An 18,290-nucleotide genomic window follows, 5' to 3' on the forward strand; every position below is an offset into this window, starting at 1 on the left:
CCTTTCATATTGAAATAGCTCATCCGAAATATGAAAATTGTGTAATTTGCTCACCCTCATGTTGTTCAGAACTCTAACAGAGCTCAACAATAAGAGTTTTGTCTGCCGGCCCAGTGGGGTGAGTAGTTCAGATTTATACTGACCCTGCCAATATTGTCACATATATATTTAGAATTAATATTTATTTTAATTCAACAAAACTTTACTTTAGAAAAAAATATATATAAAAAATTATAGTAATAATGATGTTCATTTTAGCCATTTTTGTTTGCAACTGTAGTGTCACCTTCTAAAAGCTATGAATTTATACAAAATATGGTTCTCAGTTCCATTTTTTCCCACATCTACACAGCGTCTATATAATCACTGGGGTCAAGATGCCCACAATTACAACCCTGTTTTCTGGGGCACAAGGCATGTAAACCAAACAACTTAACTGGTTGTCTTGGTTAAGTGTGTGATGATGCCAAATTTCAAACCATGATTCTTACCATGATATTTTTCCTAGTCATTGGTGTCGCTTGCTAAACTATTAGTATCATTCTGACTTGGAGTTATTGATTTGAATGAACGGCAAAAAAGGCAAAAAGAAAAAGTCTATAAATTTTGACTATTTTTTATGTTTGGAAGAAAGTCTCAGTATAATAAAATACGTGATACAATTTATTTTCAAGACTCATCAATAGAATGTTTAAATTAACAGTTTTGTTTAATTTAATGCACACATTCAAAAAAAAAAGTACTAATTTAATTTTGGGGGAAAAAATTTGAATACCCCAATCCATACTGTACATTGAAGGAGTAACCTGAAGCCATAAGAAATAACATAGCAATCACTGAGAACACCTTAGCAACCATGTATCGATGCCCTGCAACCACAAACAGCGTGACAGCATCATGTCAGTGATTTTTCCCAAACAGTGTCTCTGTTTGTTGGCTATCATTTCAGTTTGTCATGCTGCCTTAGCTCATTTCAAGCTATGAATGGCTACATGTAAATCTGTGGCCCTCCTTCGTTAATTTGGATGGAAATCTGCAGTTAGGTAATGCAAACAGCTGACCATTTCCATACAAAGAAGTTACACTCACAGTCACATTAATCTCTGACAATTTAATCAAATCAGCTTCGCCACAGCGCCCGTTCACAGGCCTGTTATTCTACTGCCAACCACAAGAATTCTAGAAGCTTGTTGTCAAATGTAATTCATTTAAAGTCTGAGCATGCACATGGCTGAGCATTCTTCAGGTGGAGGGCATATCGGAAATGATTTGCGCCTTTTTTGGCTGAGCCTGCAGAAACCCTTCAGATGGGAAGGACAGATAGTCCATCTCATCTCTCCTCTCCCGCTCTATACATTCACTGTCGGTCTCTATCTGTTCCCATCTCCATTTTTGGAGCTGGCAGGAAAGCCGTAACCCAAGAGAGCACATTGCTTTCTTCCTTCCTTTGCCGCCTGTCTGATTGTCTGCCAGATCCGTCATTCAGCCCAAAAGCGGCCACACCCTCACCTAACTAACACACCACGGAAAGCAAAATAGTATTTTGGAAAAGTGCCAGGCTGTTGCATAACTTTACTTTGTGTTGAATTGGTCAAATATGCATATGCAAACTGCCCCGTCTACTTGATGAGTCAGGCCTGGGTAATTATCTCGGCGAATTACATAGGAAATGGCACACCTCTAATAGATGATACCCATAATAGGGGGTTTTCCTCTGAGATCTGACATCATTTTATTTTTAAGTGCACAAATGGCCTGCGTCCAGCTTCACCAAGAGCCTTGTTCCTAAAGGACGAGCATGCAGAAGTCTCACGTTCTCCAGGCAAACCAAAACACAGACTTGGGCGTGTGCAGAATATCTGCATCCTATCGGGAGAGTTACGTCTCGATTGCATTAGATTGCACCGTGGAGTGAAAGAGCGTTTTCAGAACATGAACATGAAAATGCACTACCACTGAGGTTGCGCGTTCATCTCTTGCACAAACTGTTAAACGTTGCACCAGATTAAAGTCGAGATAACTTTTCTTGACCTTTACAGATCATACTATAATGATGTGTCTTGCGTAAGCAGTCACAATGGTTTGGAACCACTTTCCTTTAAAATACACACATATGTAAATAAATGTAAACTGTATGTGTGTGTATTTATGTATGCATAATAAATATACACTCACTGGAAAAGCCTGTTTTTTTTTTTAACCCAAATGCTGGGTTGTTCCTTCTGGGTAATTTTTGGGGTAATTTTTTCAGTGTTTGGGTAGTTTTTGTGTAACCCAGCTCTTAGGTCAAATGTAACGACCCAATGTTTGGGTAGTTTTTTAGTGTTACCCAGCTCCTGGCTCAGACATAACAACCCGATGTTTTGGTTGTTTTTGTTTTCTTTAGATCCTGGGTCAGACGTAACACAGCAGTTGAGTTATTTATCGAAGGGATTGTGCTTCCTCTTCAGGAGAAAGCGGTTCTATATTTTATAAAAAATTATAAAATAGTTACTGTGCTGTAAATCATTCATTTTCATGCAGAGCAACATACGGCAGCACGCGGTGTGAATCACCTAAACATCAGTCTTATCGTGTGATGGAAAAGCCCGACACTGCATATAATAACCGATTTAAAGATACAGATTACAAATACTTTGGATGTTAAAATATTTCCTCAGAGCTGTTTACTGTTAATTTTTGGACAGGTTATGAAGGCAGTCGCAGCATGGCCCTGTCCGAAATAGAACACTTCATGCGCAATTTCGGTCTTGCAGACTTACGATGGCCGCTGCGTACGCATATCCAGTCCAGTGGTTGTGTGTGGAGTATTTTACAAAAGTTTAGAGGATTTAATTTAATCTGTAAAAAGTATTTAATGTATAAAGTAAAAAATAAGCTATATTATAATAGAAATTAACCAACACATTAGCTGGGTTTAATCAACCCATTATGATGTGTTAAATACACAACCTAGTTTGCTGAGTAAAATTAACCCCAAATGTGTTCTGTCCTGTAGTTACCCAGCCCTTGGGTTAAAAACAACCCGTCGTGTTTTTTAGAGTGCAGTAGACACATATTTATGTAAACAAAAACATTTATTTTGGAAGCGATTAATTGTGATTAATCGTTTGACAGCACTAATTCATTCAAATGTCTTCGCAATAAGCAACATACATTACCGTTGAGTTTTTTTTTTTTTTTAAGTCTCTTATGCCCACCAAGGCTACATTTATTTGATCAAAAATACAATATAACAGTAATACTGTGAAAATGTATTATAATTTAAAATAACTTTTTATCTTAATATATTTTAAACTGTGTTCTCCTGTGATGCAAAGTTGAATCTTCAGAATCATTACTCCAGGCCTCAGTGTCACATGATCCTGCAGAAATTATTCTGAAATGCTGATTTTGGGCTCAAGGAACATGTATTATTATCATCAATATGTGGGAATCCGTAAAACATTTTTGATTCAGGATTGTTTGATAAATAATAAGTTCAAAAGAACAGCATTTATTTGAAATGGGAACATTGTAAATGTCTTCACTGTCACTTTTGATTTATATAATGCATCCTTGTTGAATAAAACTGTATCAATTTAATTCAAAAAAAGTTCTTACTGACCCCAAACTTCTAACTGACTTACATGAATTGCATTCAAGGAAAACATTTACACAGTTATGCATTCCCTGGGAATCGAACCCATGACCTTAGCACTGCCAGTAGGCAAAGGCTGACAATAGAGGAACAAGAATGCATCCTACGGTTGAAATGAGGAAGGAAAACATACCACAAAATACATAAACTCATTAGCTAAATTCAATTTAAATGTAGATGGATAATTTTGTTCAAATCCATCTGGTGCACTACTTTTCCCACTTTTTATTTGTGATGCCTGCAAAACTTCCTGTGCACCGCTTCCAGCGACTCATTCAGAAGAGGGATCGAATGATTACTCAAGTTACAAAATAAGTTACAAAATAGCTAAAGGTGAATTATCATTCACACCAAAAAATGCAGATCTCATTAAACAACAAATACAATTTACCATGTTTACTACTTCTAATTCTCATATTTCCCACCAAAATCAGCACAGAAAATGCAACAGAGATTCTGTCTTGGCCCGGCTATGCATACTTTTGTTGATGAGTTCACCAAAATTTGACCTGTGTGAAAATCTGTCTTATGTACAACTATTTCTGAGTTCCTAGGCCTAATTTGAGCTCTATTATATAATTTTTCTTACATAAACTATAATACATAAAAATTTGTACAAAACTAACCCTGTTTAAAACAGTTCCTTTTTAGGTAAATGATATACCATTGTTATGATAACATTTACTTCCATAATATGATGTATTTTCTGTATGGTAAAATAAGACCACAATATTGGAAATTAATAAAAAGAAAACAAGTATAATAGTATAATACATGTTTTAAAATAAGGTTTAAAAAAAGGTAATTTCAAAGTTTTGTGATTAATACTCTTTTTTTTTATTATTAATGCTTTTATTTAGCAAGGATGCATTCAATTGTGCAAATATAACAGTAAAGACTTTTATAATGATACAATAAGTTTACACGGTTGATATCAAGCAATGCTTTTAAGCACCAAATCAGCATATGACAACGGTTTCTAAAGAATCATATGACAATGAAGACTAAATAATGACTTATGAAAAATCAGAATTTTAAAATAGAATACAGTTATTTTAGTATTTCACAATATTACTGATTTTAACTCATTTTGATCAAATAAACGCAGTCTTGCTTAGCATTATAGACAGCTTCCAAAAACATTGAAAATTCTTTTTCACTCCAAAACTTCTGAACTAAGTGTACGGTTTATGTATTAATTGAGATTATATAAGCTCATATGTCGGTTTAACAACAAAGCCATTAGCAGTGACTTTAATTTAGACATGATAAATACAAAAGGCAGGCATAAGAAAACTGGAATGTTGATTAACCTGAGAGTCACATACAATAGCTAGAGATAAAAATCCTTGATCACTCACACAATCTTACTTGAGAAATTCTGTGCAAAGTGCAAAGATTTCAAGGTAAATGGATAAGTTTAACCCACCGGGGGGGGGTTGCGGCAATCTTGTGTCAGGGTTTCCCAGAGAATGCTCTGGTCTAGCCACATCACACACAGAGGGCAGGAAGTAGCAAAGATGAGGTCAGTATTTAGCACACAGTTAGATTGAGCCACACCGTGAGTCCACACATACAGTGGATGTCGAAAGAGCGCTCTCATAACTCCTGTTTTTCTCTCACTCAGATCTGACACAGAATCTGAGGGGAAAACCAACAACAACATAAAAAAACTGGTCATGATTTACTCCCTCTCATGTCATTTCAAACCCACACGACATTCTTTCGTAAACAAAAGGTACAATATCCTGGCTCAGCTTTCAACATAATTAAAGTGAATGAGAACTAGGGCTGTCAAGTTTCAAAAGCAATGCAGAATCACCATTTAGCCTAAGTATCATAAAAGTAGTTCCCAGGACTTATATTTCAAGTCTTCTGAAGCCTTATAACAGTTTTTTTGTCATTCATTGCTATTCTTCCATTCCACTGATCTGTTAACTTTTCTATCTGATTTGTGAGTGATTTTTCCAGAGAAGCTAAAAATGGATCATCTGATTTATTTTATTTCCATTCTTCAAAAATTCAAAACCTTTTACTTTAGACAAAAGAAAGGCAGTCACGCAAGTTTTAAATGTCATTTACACTTTTTGGGTGAACTGTCCCTTTAAGAAGACAATATTAATTTACTCCATGACTCAAAGCAACAGAATTCACTTCCTATCAAGTCATCAAACCCGAACAGCCCGAACAGTGAAATGTCTTGCAAAATCTCCCAGGATCCTTTGCTAATATAAACTGGCATGTATTCTGCCTGGGCCCTTTTGCTTACTGAGAGTTAGGAGGAAAACAACGCCCAAGACGCCACCCTCTCCACTGATCCAGTGGCTTATCCTCTCTGACATCTGTAGTTGGCTAAACTGTTTCTGAGGACAGCACTTCAGAAGTCTCACTTCAAAAAGAAGATGAACAATTACTAATCATAGAAACTGGATCAGAAGTTCATCAAGTCAGAAAAAGCCTTCAGGTCTGTTAGAACACATGATTATTCTACAAACAAATTTAACATAATTCACAATGCTTACAAAGGAATAGTTCACCAAGAATGAAAATCTGAAAATGTATTTACCCTCAGGTCATCCAAGATATAGAGGAGTTTGTTTCTTCGTCAGAACAGACTTGAAGAAAGTTAGCATTACATCCCTTACTCACTAGTGGATCCTCTGCAGTGAATGGGTGCTGTCAGAATGAGAGTCTAAAAACAGCTGATAAAGACATCACAATAATCCACAAGTACAGGACTCAACCAATTAACGTGGATAAATTTAGCTTTTCACTACACATCAGTTTTCATGAAGAAACAAACTCATCTACATTTTGGATGTCCTGATGGGGAGTACATTTTCAGGAAATTTTCATTTTTGGGTGAACTATTCCTTTAAGACTTTAAGACTGGATTATTACAAAACAAATCTCTGCAATCAGTGCAATCAGAACACACGTGCCTTCATGTCTATTCTGCTTTACCTGACAGTGCATGTTAAATGGACGCATTATGATTGGAATGGATATGATGACACTACACAGAGCGTTCATACCAAAAATGGGCATGTTCACACTACTACAAAATAATCTCTCAGGAATTACCATAAAATGTCTATTTTTCTAACTACATAACTACCATTCAGAATGCACTTTGTTGTGAATTGTGTCAGAATGTATGCAAAATAATGCCTGTGATAATTACACTGTAGGTATTGTGGGTGCTGTAATGCCATCTAACTACTCACATAGACACTTGGATCAATGCAAAAGTTAAGCAGTGGGTTCTGGTTGCCAAAGGTGCAGGTCTATTTCATAACCTCGTTGCTTGCAGGGAGAGGTAATAACAGGTCCAAACAGGATGAGTCGATAGAGAAAACCAAGCAAGGTGAGACTAGACCAATGACATCAAATATAGGACACCTGCTGAATTGTTAAGAATGCAGAGAACAAAATGTACAAAATATGTTTTCCTGATTTGGAGCGAACTAAGAGCACTGCAGGATTTCATACAATATTTCACACATTTGCTTGCCCAAACACTGCATCCATAACAATAGGAAGCATATATAGAAAAGAATACCAATAGAGTTTAGATTCAATGCCACTTTCGCCTTTTGCTTACTCAATTGATGATTAAAACATATGTATTCTGATACTATCAGATGAGAACACAAAAACTTAAACAGAGCTAGATAATAACATGTCCGTCTTCTGCAAAGCTGATTTTAAATATATATATATTTTTTTTTACTTTGCAACATTGACACTGTGATTGAACTGAATTGAACAAACTACACTGAATTTGAACTGAGCTGGATAATGACATTATTGCCTTCTGTAGAGCTGCATTGCAGCTAAATTCATGTTTTAAAATTGATGAATTTTGCAACATTGACACATTGCTTTTCGTGTTTATAACTGCAAAGCTGCTATACAGCACTAAATGCAACTTGACAATAGTCTCAATATTAATGCATCAAAATTAATATTTTAATATTTAAATTCTAACCTGTCCTGTACACACTCTCCATGGTTCAACAATAACACTGAGGTGCACTCCATCAGCTAACCAAAGGTTCTCTTACACATTAAAAATGTAAAAACACAGTCTCTTCATTTAGACATATTACTTTTTTTTCATACATTCATACAAAACACATATTCAGTGAAAGACTAAAGCTATAGTGTGTTGAGTGACTAGATTCAATCCAGTATTCTCTAGGCATGCTAGCACTGCAGTGGTAGGGAAACTAAAAAATTAAGATTCATAAAACAGAAAACTTATTAGCAAGATAAGACAACGGATAGCGCACTTGACTGGACGTCTGAGCGACATAATTCCTGTGTTTGTGTCCCTCGCGTTCCCCTCCTCTCTCCACACACACACACACAACCTACTCTTTAAAAACATGTAGCGACAAAGCGCTGATCAATATGTTCACTTTCAGCGTCCACAGCGCGCGACGCGAACGCACTGGACTCCCATTGTCTTCCCATCTGTCATTGTTAACAGTGTTTAGAATGTATCCAGTCTGGGATGATTAATAGTGCCACAATGTATCCAGACAGAAAGAATATGCATACCTACAGTGTATCTGGTCTGAAAACATTAGCAGTTACATTTTATCCAGTCTAAAATCATTTATATACAATGCAAACAGTCATTTGCTCACTCCTAACATTACAAACCATCCAGTTAGGTAGCATTGACTTGCAATTTACCAGCCTGGAACCATTAATAATTCAAATTATCCAGTCAGAAAACATTCATATTTTTACTAATAGGGAACTATTGACATTGCCACAATACATCTAGTCTGAGACCATTAAAAAATTTTTTATATATCCAATGAAAAAATTAGTACATGTACAATTTACAATGTAAAAGCTTCAACATATCCACTTAGAAACTGCTACAATGTATCCAATCTGAATAATAATATTAGTATATATCAAAACAATATTCACTGTCAGAAAACATTCACATAGCCACAATTTATCTGGTCTGGAACCATTAATAGCAATAATTTATCCAACCAGATATATCCGTATTGCTATAATATATACATTCAGAACTGTTTTCAGAAAAAAATATAGCCTATTATTGAAACAGCAATATCAGTGTTCTCAGACTGAATATATTGCTACAATATATTCAGTCTGAGAACACTGATATTGCTAGGTGTCCAAAAAAGGTTTGATATTGCTCAAATATTTCCTGTATTTTATCTAGTTATACATTTATAATATTAAAACAATATCCAGTCAAGAAGCATTGTTATCTTTATTATGCATCCAGCCTAGCCCTAGAACCATTCACGTCGCAATTATTAATCAAGTCACAAATCAGACTACTACAAAGTAACCAGTTTGGGAATTTTTTTTTTTTTTTGGTCATCGAAACATTAATTCTATTTTCACAACGTATCCAGTCTGAAACCACTAACACTGGCACGATGCATCAAGTGAAGTATTGTATCCAGTCAGAAATCACGCCTGCGTTCTGGCGCACAATCTGCCTGACTTCCACTAAAAGCTATGCGTGTCTCTCTTCCTCTCCCCCTCCCTTTTCTCGGCAGACCCCCCCACCCCAACCCCCTCATTTTTCCCTCCTTGCCTCCCAGCTAGTTCGGCAAATGTTCTCGTTGCTTCAAACATTATTGGGTGCGCTCCCAAGACATCCTTGCACGGTGCGTTAACGTTACATAAACCTGCGCCTGGGTCTCGGTTGTGCCACAAAGGGCTTTGCTTACTTTGGCTAGACGACCCACTAACGTGAAAAAAACCTGAGCGAAAAGGCATAGGTATCAGACAAACTGAGGCGATGAACAGAAGTTTGCACTGTTAATATACTCCGAGACGCAGCGATGTAACTCACCTTGACAGCCCTGTCCCGCGCCACGGAGCCTGGTGTTCCAGATAAAGTGCGATTGTTTTCCTCTTCCCCGGCCCCTGTCTCCACACCCCAGGAACCAAGAGTGTGTTCGGGGTGGGGGGCCTGGGTGATAGGAATGATCTCGGACAGACAGCCAATTTGGAGTGGGGCAAAGCAACGAAGGCGCTCACTGGTATCTGAAATGCATGTCTCGGGAAGTCTTAAAAGTTGTGCGTGAGCTTTCCAAAATGCCTATAATCCTGCCTTCTCCGCGACACGGGGAATCGGTATCCCACGATTTGTTCGTTGTATCCGGGCGCGTAGCTCGCCTCCTAATCCGCCATATTGTGCCCCTGCGCCTGGAATGGGAAGCAGCGGATTCCCAGGCCAGGCCCCTCCTCTCCTCTTCCCACGCAGAGACGCCGCGACATCTGGCGGACGACTTGCTTCCAGGAAAAGGGGATGCACGGGAGGGTCTTAGGTGCAATGCGCCGCCCTGCGGCCGGTTGTTGTATTGCGCGTTAGAAAGCAGTCTGACACAGGTGTTCTGGCCAAGGATTAGGTGTCAATGAAAAATAAAAATAATGAAAACATTTAATATAAAACCTCTCAATCACGTCAATCAAATTCAGCAAACCAAACTTGTATGACGCTCCAGGAATACATCTTAGGCTGTTATTAAAAGACATTAATATATTGATGATTTAAAAACAAGTATTATTATTATTATTATAGAAAATAATACATTAGTTAATTGTATAGTTTAACTTAAACATTGAAAAATAAATGTAAAACATCTTAATCTTAGTTATTATGTTCAATATTTAATACAAAGTTAAAATCAACAGTTGTATCTGTTATTGTTATTAAATGAAGCTGAGCTAACATGAACCAGAAGTAATTATATTTTCATTAAGTAACATAATCAATGCTGTGCAAAAAACGTGCTTATTGTTGACTAATTTTACTAGCGTCTTATTGTCAATTGTTAACATTGACACCGGATATAATGCAACATTTCTCTTGTGGGAGTGACATCATTTATGTACAGCACAGATTTATTTAGTGTAATAATATCACTGGAAAAGACAACATGCTTGCCAGAATATTCCATAACCTTTTATTAATGGTAATGTTTGAACAGGCAGCATTTGCAATTAAGTAATGAATATCTAAATAAATATAACCAAGTTTTTAAGATGCATCATAAAGCAGTACAGTCGGTAACATCAGTGGATCTGCAGAGAGACAACATATGAATGTTTCAACACTTGTTAGGCCACTAGCAAGGCTTGAGGCAAGGAAATGTGATAGGCAGGATCAACAGAGTTTAACTGAGATTTGTGGTTTAGATGGCCAGATTAGAGATGACAGCCCTGGTGAACTCATCACTTGTCGCGTAGCCTCCCAGGTCTGAGGTGCGAACCTACACCAAAAATAGCAATAAAATATTATACACCATTTTTATATATCATATAATATACTCTTCTGTCTGTTTGCATGGATATATATAGTGCACCTAATATACAGTACAGACCAAAAGTTTGGACACCTTCTCATTCAAAGAGTTTTCTTTATTTTCATGACTATGAAAATTGTAGAGTCACACTGAAGGCATCCAGGGCTATTTGACCAAGAAAGAGAGTGATGGGGTGCTGCGCCAGATGACCTGGCCTCCACAGTCACCGGACCTGAACCCAATCCAGATGGTTTAGGGGTGAGCTGGACCGCAGACAGAAGACAAAATTGCCAACAAGTGCTAAGCATCTCTCGGGGAACTCCTTCAAGACTGTTGGAAGACCATTTCAGGTGACTACCTCTTGAAGCTCATCAAGAGAACGCCAAGAGTGTGCAAAGCAGTAATCAAAGTAAAAGGTGGCTACTTTGAAGAACCTAGAATATGACAGTTTCAGTTTTTTCACACTTTTTTGTTATGTATATAATTCAACATGTGTTAATTCATAGTTTTGATGCCTTCAGTGTGAATCTACAATTTTCATAGTCATGAAAATAAAGAAAACTCTTTGAATGAGAAGGTGTGTCCAAACTTTTGGTCTATACTGTATATATATATATATAAATGTAAAAAATCCATTTCCTCACACGCACACTTCTCAACATTCAGCACATTTAGAGTATGATGATTGTTATTTTGATTTCCAGTTTGTGAATGTTAAATGAGGATGAAGGCCTTCAAACAATGCAAGCGATCCACATTAATACCAGAGACTACAACGTGACACTTTTCAATCCTTTTGGTTTCACATATTTATTTTTTTTGGCAGTAAAAAAGAATAAAAATTCACATTTGACAAAACATCGGTAAGTTCATTTAAAGAATGAATAAACCTTGAGATGCGTGTAATTGAAATGCATGGTTCCCAAACAGAGAAAATACTAATACTGCAGGTGCTGAGCTTAGAAATATATGAAGACAATTAGATCGGTACCGCAATGACTGAGGTCATTAAAAAATGCCTGATAGGCAGAGAGATATCATTTTTGGTTTCAGTCAGTCATCATTTCCACAGATAGTCAGCAATGGCACGGAGCAGACTTCCTGTCCAGAACATCTGCATCATGAAATCAAGAATTGCCCGTCTGACTCATGGAAGCAGCAGATTTGATTAGCGAGGTTTACATTAGTAACATTAAGAAGGGCAGAAAAACACCACTGGCACTTCAGTCGCAATATGCCTAATGGCTTTTGCAAACTTGCTGATACTAAAATTAACAGAGGTCCTGGAATCACAAAGGCAATTCGACGAGGACCAGCCTCAAACCGACATTCTATAAAAGCAGGAATCAGAAAATAAGGTTATCTATAGAACTAAAACTTAAATTTAAACTTAAAACTGGAGTGAACAAAGAAGCACAGTAAAGCCATGTCAGAAATACACTAGCATTCAAAAGTTTGGGGTGACTATTTGAAATAATTGCTTTTAAACTTTTCTCTTTTGCAGAATTTCACTGTATTTTTATCAAATAACAAAAAACTATTAATCGTGTTGAAATAATACCAACCCCAAACTTTTAAACAACTATAATTCAGGTTAAAGATTCATACAGTGACAAACAAAAATGAAAATAAACGTATATGGATGCATTAAAAGAAAAAGGAGAGAAAATGAAATGAGGAAAGATAATGTAGGGTATGACAGGGCTGCTTTAAAATCATCTTTGAACATATTCAGATCAGAAGTGGCATGTACAGGGTGGTCCGGGATAGATAATGGCAAGCATCTTCAAACAGTCCGATGGCGCAGGTTGTCCACAACCGCACGGACAAAGTCACCAGTGGTGCTGTAACCCCCCAGGTCTCGCGTCCTCACCTGGGACACACACAAATACACACAGACGGTCACATACACCCAGAACGGGATGTGACGGCAGAGAAGCAAAAGTGGAGAAAGGGAAGGTGAAGACCACATCAGAATTAAAGGACAAGCACAAACCTGAAGCCTAGAGTTTGACTGCATGACAGAGTTTGTATTAGAGGAAACGCGTTGGAAATGCCGAAGCTGGAGCTGAATGTATACACCGAGAGACACCCGTGTCAGTGAACTGAATGTATGATAATAAATTCAAGACCCCATGAAATCAGATTTGGACTTGTGTGTTGCCGCAATTCCTTCATTATAAATACCATGTGTTTCAACTAGCAAGAACAAACCATAAATGTCTTCAGTTGTGCAAATGCAACATTATTATTTTTTTTGTAACACTTTACAAAAAGGTAAATCTTTGCTGTTTATCTTTGTAGTTAATTTTTTTGTTCATGCTGTTCATGCATTAACTGATCTAAACAGACACATATTAAAAAAATGTATCAGTACGGTCAATGTTGAATTTGGGAATTGTGGAAAGTCGTGGCCTAGTGGTTAGAGAGTAGGGTTGTGGGTTCGAGTCCCGGGCCGGCAATACCATGACTTCGGTGTCCTTGAGCAAGGCACCGAACCCCCAACTGCTACCTGGGCGCTACAGAATAAATGGCTGCCCACTGCTCCAGGTGTGCGTTCATTCCCTTTCTCCACTTTTGCTTCTCTGCCGTCACATCCAGTTGTGAACTTTGGATGGGTTAAATGCAGAGCACGAATTCTGAGTATGGGTCACCATACTTGGCTGAATGTCACTCCACTTTCACTTTCATTTAACATTAAGCTTAATAAATGCTGCAGACCTACTGTTTATGATAAGATAACTTTGCTTTGGTTTTAAATTGTAACAAATGAGACCTAATGATGAGCCCTTTGATATATTCCACCCAAACATACTCTTTCAATACAAAAAAAAAGAAAAAAAAAAGTGTCATATCTAAAATGAAAGACTATTACATGAGGTCTTTAAATGAGATGACAGTCATAAAATAAGGAAAGATGTCTGATAGCAGAATTTCAACCCACAAAACTAACCAAAAAGCCCCAACTGTTCACATAAAAAAACACCGTGTAATGCAGAAAAAAAACCTGGAAGGGCTAAAACTCTTATTTATTAAAAGTGTTTCAGGGTTAAAGATATAGTACTGTTCTTTGGTTAGGATCATTAATCCCAAGCCAGGTGAATAGGAAAACCAACCAATTAGGATGAAAACCAATGCCACCAAGACTATTCAGACATCCATCACCAACAAACTGTGCATCTTGAACTCATAGATAAAAACCTACACTCACACTCATGTAAGCTGCATATAGTATCATCCACACAAAACACCTCTCTCTCCCATTCTGACTTGAACACACAAACAGACACACAATCATCTCTTACCTTGCCCTGCTTGATAACTTTCTTGACAGCCTCAGACACCATGTTTGAGTGATACTCAAGACTGAAAGAAAAAACCCATTCACATCAATACAATCACCAAGACTGGACAAAAGTTTTCAATAATCAACACAATCTTTGAAAAAAAGTCTCTTATGCTTACTGAGATTGTATTTATTTGATCAAAAAAGCAGTTAAAATCAGTAATATTGTTTTCTATTTGAATACATTTTAAAAAAGTAACTTAAAATGTAATAAAAGTGTAATTCAGATTAAAAAAAATAGCTTGAATTAAATCTGAAAACCATGATTAATGGGAACAAAATGTCAAAACAGCAATAAATGGTACAATTTAAAGGTTAAACACAAGATGTGAAGTAAATATGGAATATCAATGCTGGATTAACAGTGGCAGACTCACTTGAGGTGTCTCAGCATGTTGGATGCACTGAGGAGCATAGCAGTAGGGTTTGCGATATTCCTGCCGACAGCCTGAGCGAAGGGATGTCTGGCACCCTGATTGAACACACGAGAAGACAGGAACACTGTTAAGTCTTCATACACACTGCAAAGCAGCTTATTCGGAGTGTGAAACCTTTACGGTTCATGTCTAATGAACGAAGGAATGAAAAACAAGATTTAGACACCAACCGTTTCAAACACAGCATATTCTGCACTGAAACTCTCGCCTGGAACTACGCCGGCTCCGCCCACCAGCCCTGCTGCCAGGTTATCGATGATGTTGCCGTAGAGATTTGGCATCACTAACACATCAAACTGATAAGGATTCTGCACCAGCTGTGGGCCACAGAGCAATATGTTAATTAAATATATATATATATATATATATATATAGGCCATTCTAATTGCTGGTCGTTAATAATAAAAGACAGGAAACAATACCTGCATGCAGCAGTTATCAATGATGATGTTTTCATATTTAATCTTGGGATAAAGTTCAGCCACTTCTGCACAGCTCTGCAGGAAGAGACCATCCGCGAGTTTCCTGCGAAGAGAATTCTAGATGAGCGAGTCTGTGTGTTTAGCTTTACCGAATGCTGGAACGATCCCTTCATACTTACATAATGTTTGCTTTGTGTACAGCGGTCACTTTGCTGCGGCCTTTCTTGGTGGCATAGTCGAACGCAAATTTAGCGATACGCCGAGATTTCTCCCTGGTGATGATCTTCAGGCACTCAACCACTCCTGAAACACTCTACAAACACAGAGTACGCAGATGTACACAACAGGTTTAAAAACAAATACTTTTATTAAAGCATTAACGTCATATTAAAATTGCATTAAATTGATCTGAAGCAGCGGTTCTCAATTCCCAACTCACGCCTCACTGCTCTGCATATTTTGCACTTTCTCTTTGTTAACACACCTGATTCAGATAATCAGCTCTTTAGAAGTGAGCTTCATGCATGACCTGTGTTCCCATTGTTCATTGTTCCCTACTCCCTGAGCAGGGGAAATCATTCATTCACTGATTCGTGCTGCGCAGCGTCTTTACACACGGTCAACTGTGACATCATATACCTCTGTAAATTAATACAATTTAAATTCACGTCTTGCACACTTCAATGTACTTTGAATGGAACATACTGTATACGTTCACTTTGAACTGGAATCATGGAATATCCTGTGATGTCCACTTTGCAGGGCACTTATGTTCAAATAGAACAAACGTCTGAAGCGCTAAGAGAAACGTTCAAAATGTGCAGAGGAGTGGGGCGCGAGGACTGGAATTGAGAACCGCTGATCTAGTGACAAGTTAATCAAAAGTGATTTTGGTTTCAAATAAATGCTGTTCTTTCTAAGTGTCCTGAAAAAAAATATCAGGGTTTTTGAATCAATTTGATTCAAGAAATTAGCACTGGTTCTCGAGTTCAACTCAATGTCTGAAATCTCTAGTCAACAGCCCACAGGAGGAGAAGATTATCAATAATATAAATACTGTAAAAGAAATATGCATCACACATGAGATGTGAGAACAAGTACCTCATGCTCCAGAGAGCTGTATTCTCCCTCCGTCTGCTCCCGTATGATGACCAGATCCAGGTTATTGTGGCGAGTGATGTAGCCAGGCAGACTGTTCACATGAACAACATTGGCAAACAGGTCCAGCTTTCTCCTGCACAACATACCACAAAAAATATATCGATCAAAAACTAGCAGGAGAACCATGAGCAGCACAAAGCAGCAATGATAATATCAAAGAAGTACCTCAGTCTCATCTCATATGATGCCAGTTCACCCTTGTACTCCATGGGAGTGTGAATCTTTCCTAAACAACATTTATTTTAAATGCCAAATTAGCATTTGTAAATACATCAATAAGCCTGCACAATTTTAACATGCTAAACTGACAGCCAAAATAGAATGAAATGTTCGGCAGTTACAAATGTTACCCTTGATGGCGACTCTGTTGTTCTTCATGGAGGACAACACCTCTTCCAGTTTCTCCTCGCTGGCCATGTTCTGCACCTCGCTCAAGTGAAACTCCTCAAACTCCACAGGAATATCAGCTGCCTAGAAAGTGAGGTGAAAAGGGACAAGTGAGATACAAATATAAGACACGAGAGAGGGATGAGCGGGAACACAGGAGGAAGGAGGAGAAGACCACTAAATATCAGATGTTTAACCCTATAAACTAAAGCGTATCAAATCATATTCACAAAATATGATTTTTCCCTCGGCGCCGCAGCATAAATGGCTGCCCACTGCTCAGGGTGTGTGTTTACGGTTTGTGTGTGTGCACTTTGGATCGGTTAAATGCAAAGCACAAATTCTGAGCATGGGTCACCACAACTTTACAACTTTGCTGTATGTCACATCACTTTTTTTACAGTCACTTTTACTTTCAGAGTTAAAAGGTTTACTCGTGTCGGAAAAAAGACTGAAAACGAGCATCAGTACCTTGAAAACCTCTTTGACAGCAGTCATCAGCTCCGGTCCAACTCCATCTCCAGGGAGCATGGTGACCTTGAAGGTGCTGTCAGCCCGTGCCGGGGGACTCTCCGAAACATTCTGACTGGAGGTCACACTCAAAGAGCGGACACACAACGGCTGCAACCGGACACCACTCAGACCCTGAAGGGTTCAGGAATCAGATCATAAAGATGGCGGTTATTTCTGAAGAGTCACAGATACTTTTTTTGGGGTGTGTGTGAACCACCTGTATGGTTGGAAAAAGTGCATTACAGGTGGTGACAGGTCAATTTGTCGGTCTGGCCGATTAATCAGCCAATATTTTAAAATGTTAGGTTTACTAATAAAGAGAAAACATCTATTTGCATCAATCCCAAAACTACTGACAACCCTGTCAATCGATGATTTCTGTTATTCAAGTTTCATCATGACATTATATAACAAAAACGTAAAAGTAACTTTCTGCTCATTCACGCATATCCAAAATAGGGTTATAAGGATAATTCATGTAAGATGTTCAATGACATATCAATGTATTACCATATAACATCGTGTACCACCGTGTAAGGGATATCATTGAAGTCTTGGTGAATTGTTTAAATCTCTACATCCAGAAAACTTCTAACGGAGCTCTCCTGTGAGATATCATCTGACTTTTCCTTATACTGTTATAAAGTTACACCCAATGTGTTCAAGTCCAGACTTGCCTTACGCATCTAAACAACGTTGTTCGTTACCCAGTTAGTCTTTGTATTTGGCCGTATGGGATATGTGTCATTGTAATCTTTGAGCAAATGTCAGAATCGCTTTTCAAGACTCACCTTGGCCAGTGTTACGAGACTCCCTCTCAACGCGGCCGCCATCGTGCATTAAAGGCAGGAGGAGAAAAAAGGCCGCTGTGATCTTCCTCCTGAACTAGGAACATTGAGGTGTGTGTCTCTCTACTGACCCCTGCTGGATGCGAGCTTAACTCGTAGTGCTTCACGACCAACACAAGGGGTCCTCGGTAAACTTCCAAGGGTGAACAAACGACAGCTCGACAGTCGATGGATCTAAAACATTATTTTTTGCTTCTTTTTTTCCAGAGACATTTATGTG

The 18,290-nt window shown here is 38.0% G+C and overlaps 2 protein-coding genes and 1 long non-coding RNA gene across 5 annotated transcripts in view; 1 reads left to right on the forward strand and 2 right to left on the reverse strand.

Moving 5' to 3' along the window:
• Positions 1-9,939, reverse strand: part of LOC127986605 (receptor-type tyrosine-protein phosphatase alpha-like) — a 24,152-nt gene extending 14,213 nt beyond the window's left edge. Inside the window, exon 1 of one of the 2 annotated variants that reach the window (XM_052588912.1) lies at positions 9,501-9,939. The gene's annotated coding sequence lies outside the window, so the exon portion shown is untranslated. The remainder of the gene's footprint in view (positions 1-9,500) is intronic. The other variant, XM_052588913.1, reaches the window with a different exon arrangement.
• LOC127986614 (uncharacterized) lies at positions 4,622-17,343 on the forward strand. The gene is made up of 2 exons (XR_008160903.1): positions 4,622-6,104; positions 17,129-17,343. It is a non-coding gene; the product is annotated as an uncharacterized LOC127986614 (long non-coding RNA).
• On the reverse strand, positions 10,577-18,176 carry idh3b (isocitrate dehydrogenase (NAD(+)) 3 non-catalytic subunit beta). 2 transcript variants are annotated; one of them, XM_052588917.1, is made up of 11 exons: positions 18,014-18,176; positions 17,181-17,354; positions 16,673-16,793; positions 16,488-16,548; positions 16,263-16,395; positions 15,341-15,474; positions 15,162-15,264; positions 14,910-15,056; positions 14,680-14,774; positions 14,262-14,322; positions 10,577-10,923 (listed from the first exon to the last, which is right to left on the reverse strand). In XM_052588917.1, the coding sequence occupies exons 1-11, from the start codon at positions 18,053-18,055 to the stop codon at positions 10,846-10,848; spliced, it is 1,149 nt and encodes a 382-aa protein (XP_052444877.1). In that variant the 5' UTR covers positions 18,056-18,176; the 3' UTR covers positions 10,577-10,845. The 2 variants fall into 2 exon arrangements, with proteins under 2 accessions (XP_052444877.1, XP_052444876.1); XM_052588916.1 differs by lacking the exon at positions 10,577-10,923 and adding an exon at positions 11,751-12,829.
• Between the last annotated feature and the right edge of the window lie 114 nt (positions 18,177-18,290).

Source organism: Carassius gibelio, chromosome B21 (assembly GCF_023724105.1).
Source record: "Carassius gibelio isolate Cgi1373 ecotype wild population from Czech Republic chromosome B21, carGib1.2-hapl.c, whole genome shotgun sequence".
NCBI lineage: Eukaryota > Metazoa > Chordata > Actinopteri > Cypriniformes > Cyprinidae > Carassius > Carassius gibelio.

Excerpts from the sequence above, each read along its gene's own strand:
- idh3b (XM_052588916.1), bottom strand. The coding sequence starts at position 18,055 with ATGGCGGCCGCGTTGAGAGGGAGTCTCGTAACACTGGCCAAG. Across the intron at positions 16,794-17,180 it reads CTGTCAAAGAGGTTTTCAAG|GCAGCTGATATTCCTGTGGA; the intron begins GTACTGATGCTC and ends CTCACTTTCTAG. Across the intron at positions 15,475-16,262 it reads ACAGCTCTCTGGAGCATGAG|AGTGTTTCAGGAGTGGTTGA; the intron begins GTACTTGTTCTC and ends CTGTGTTTGTAG.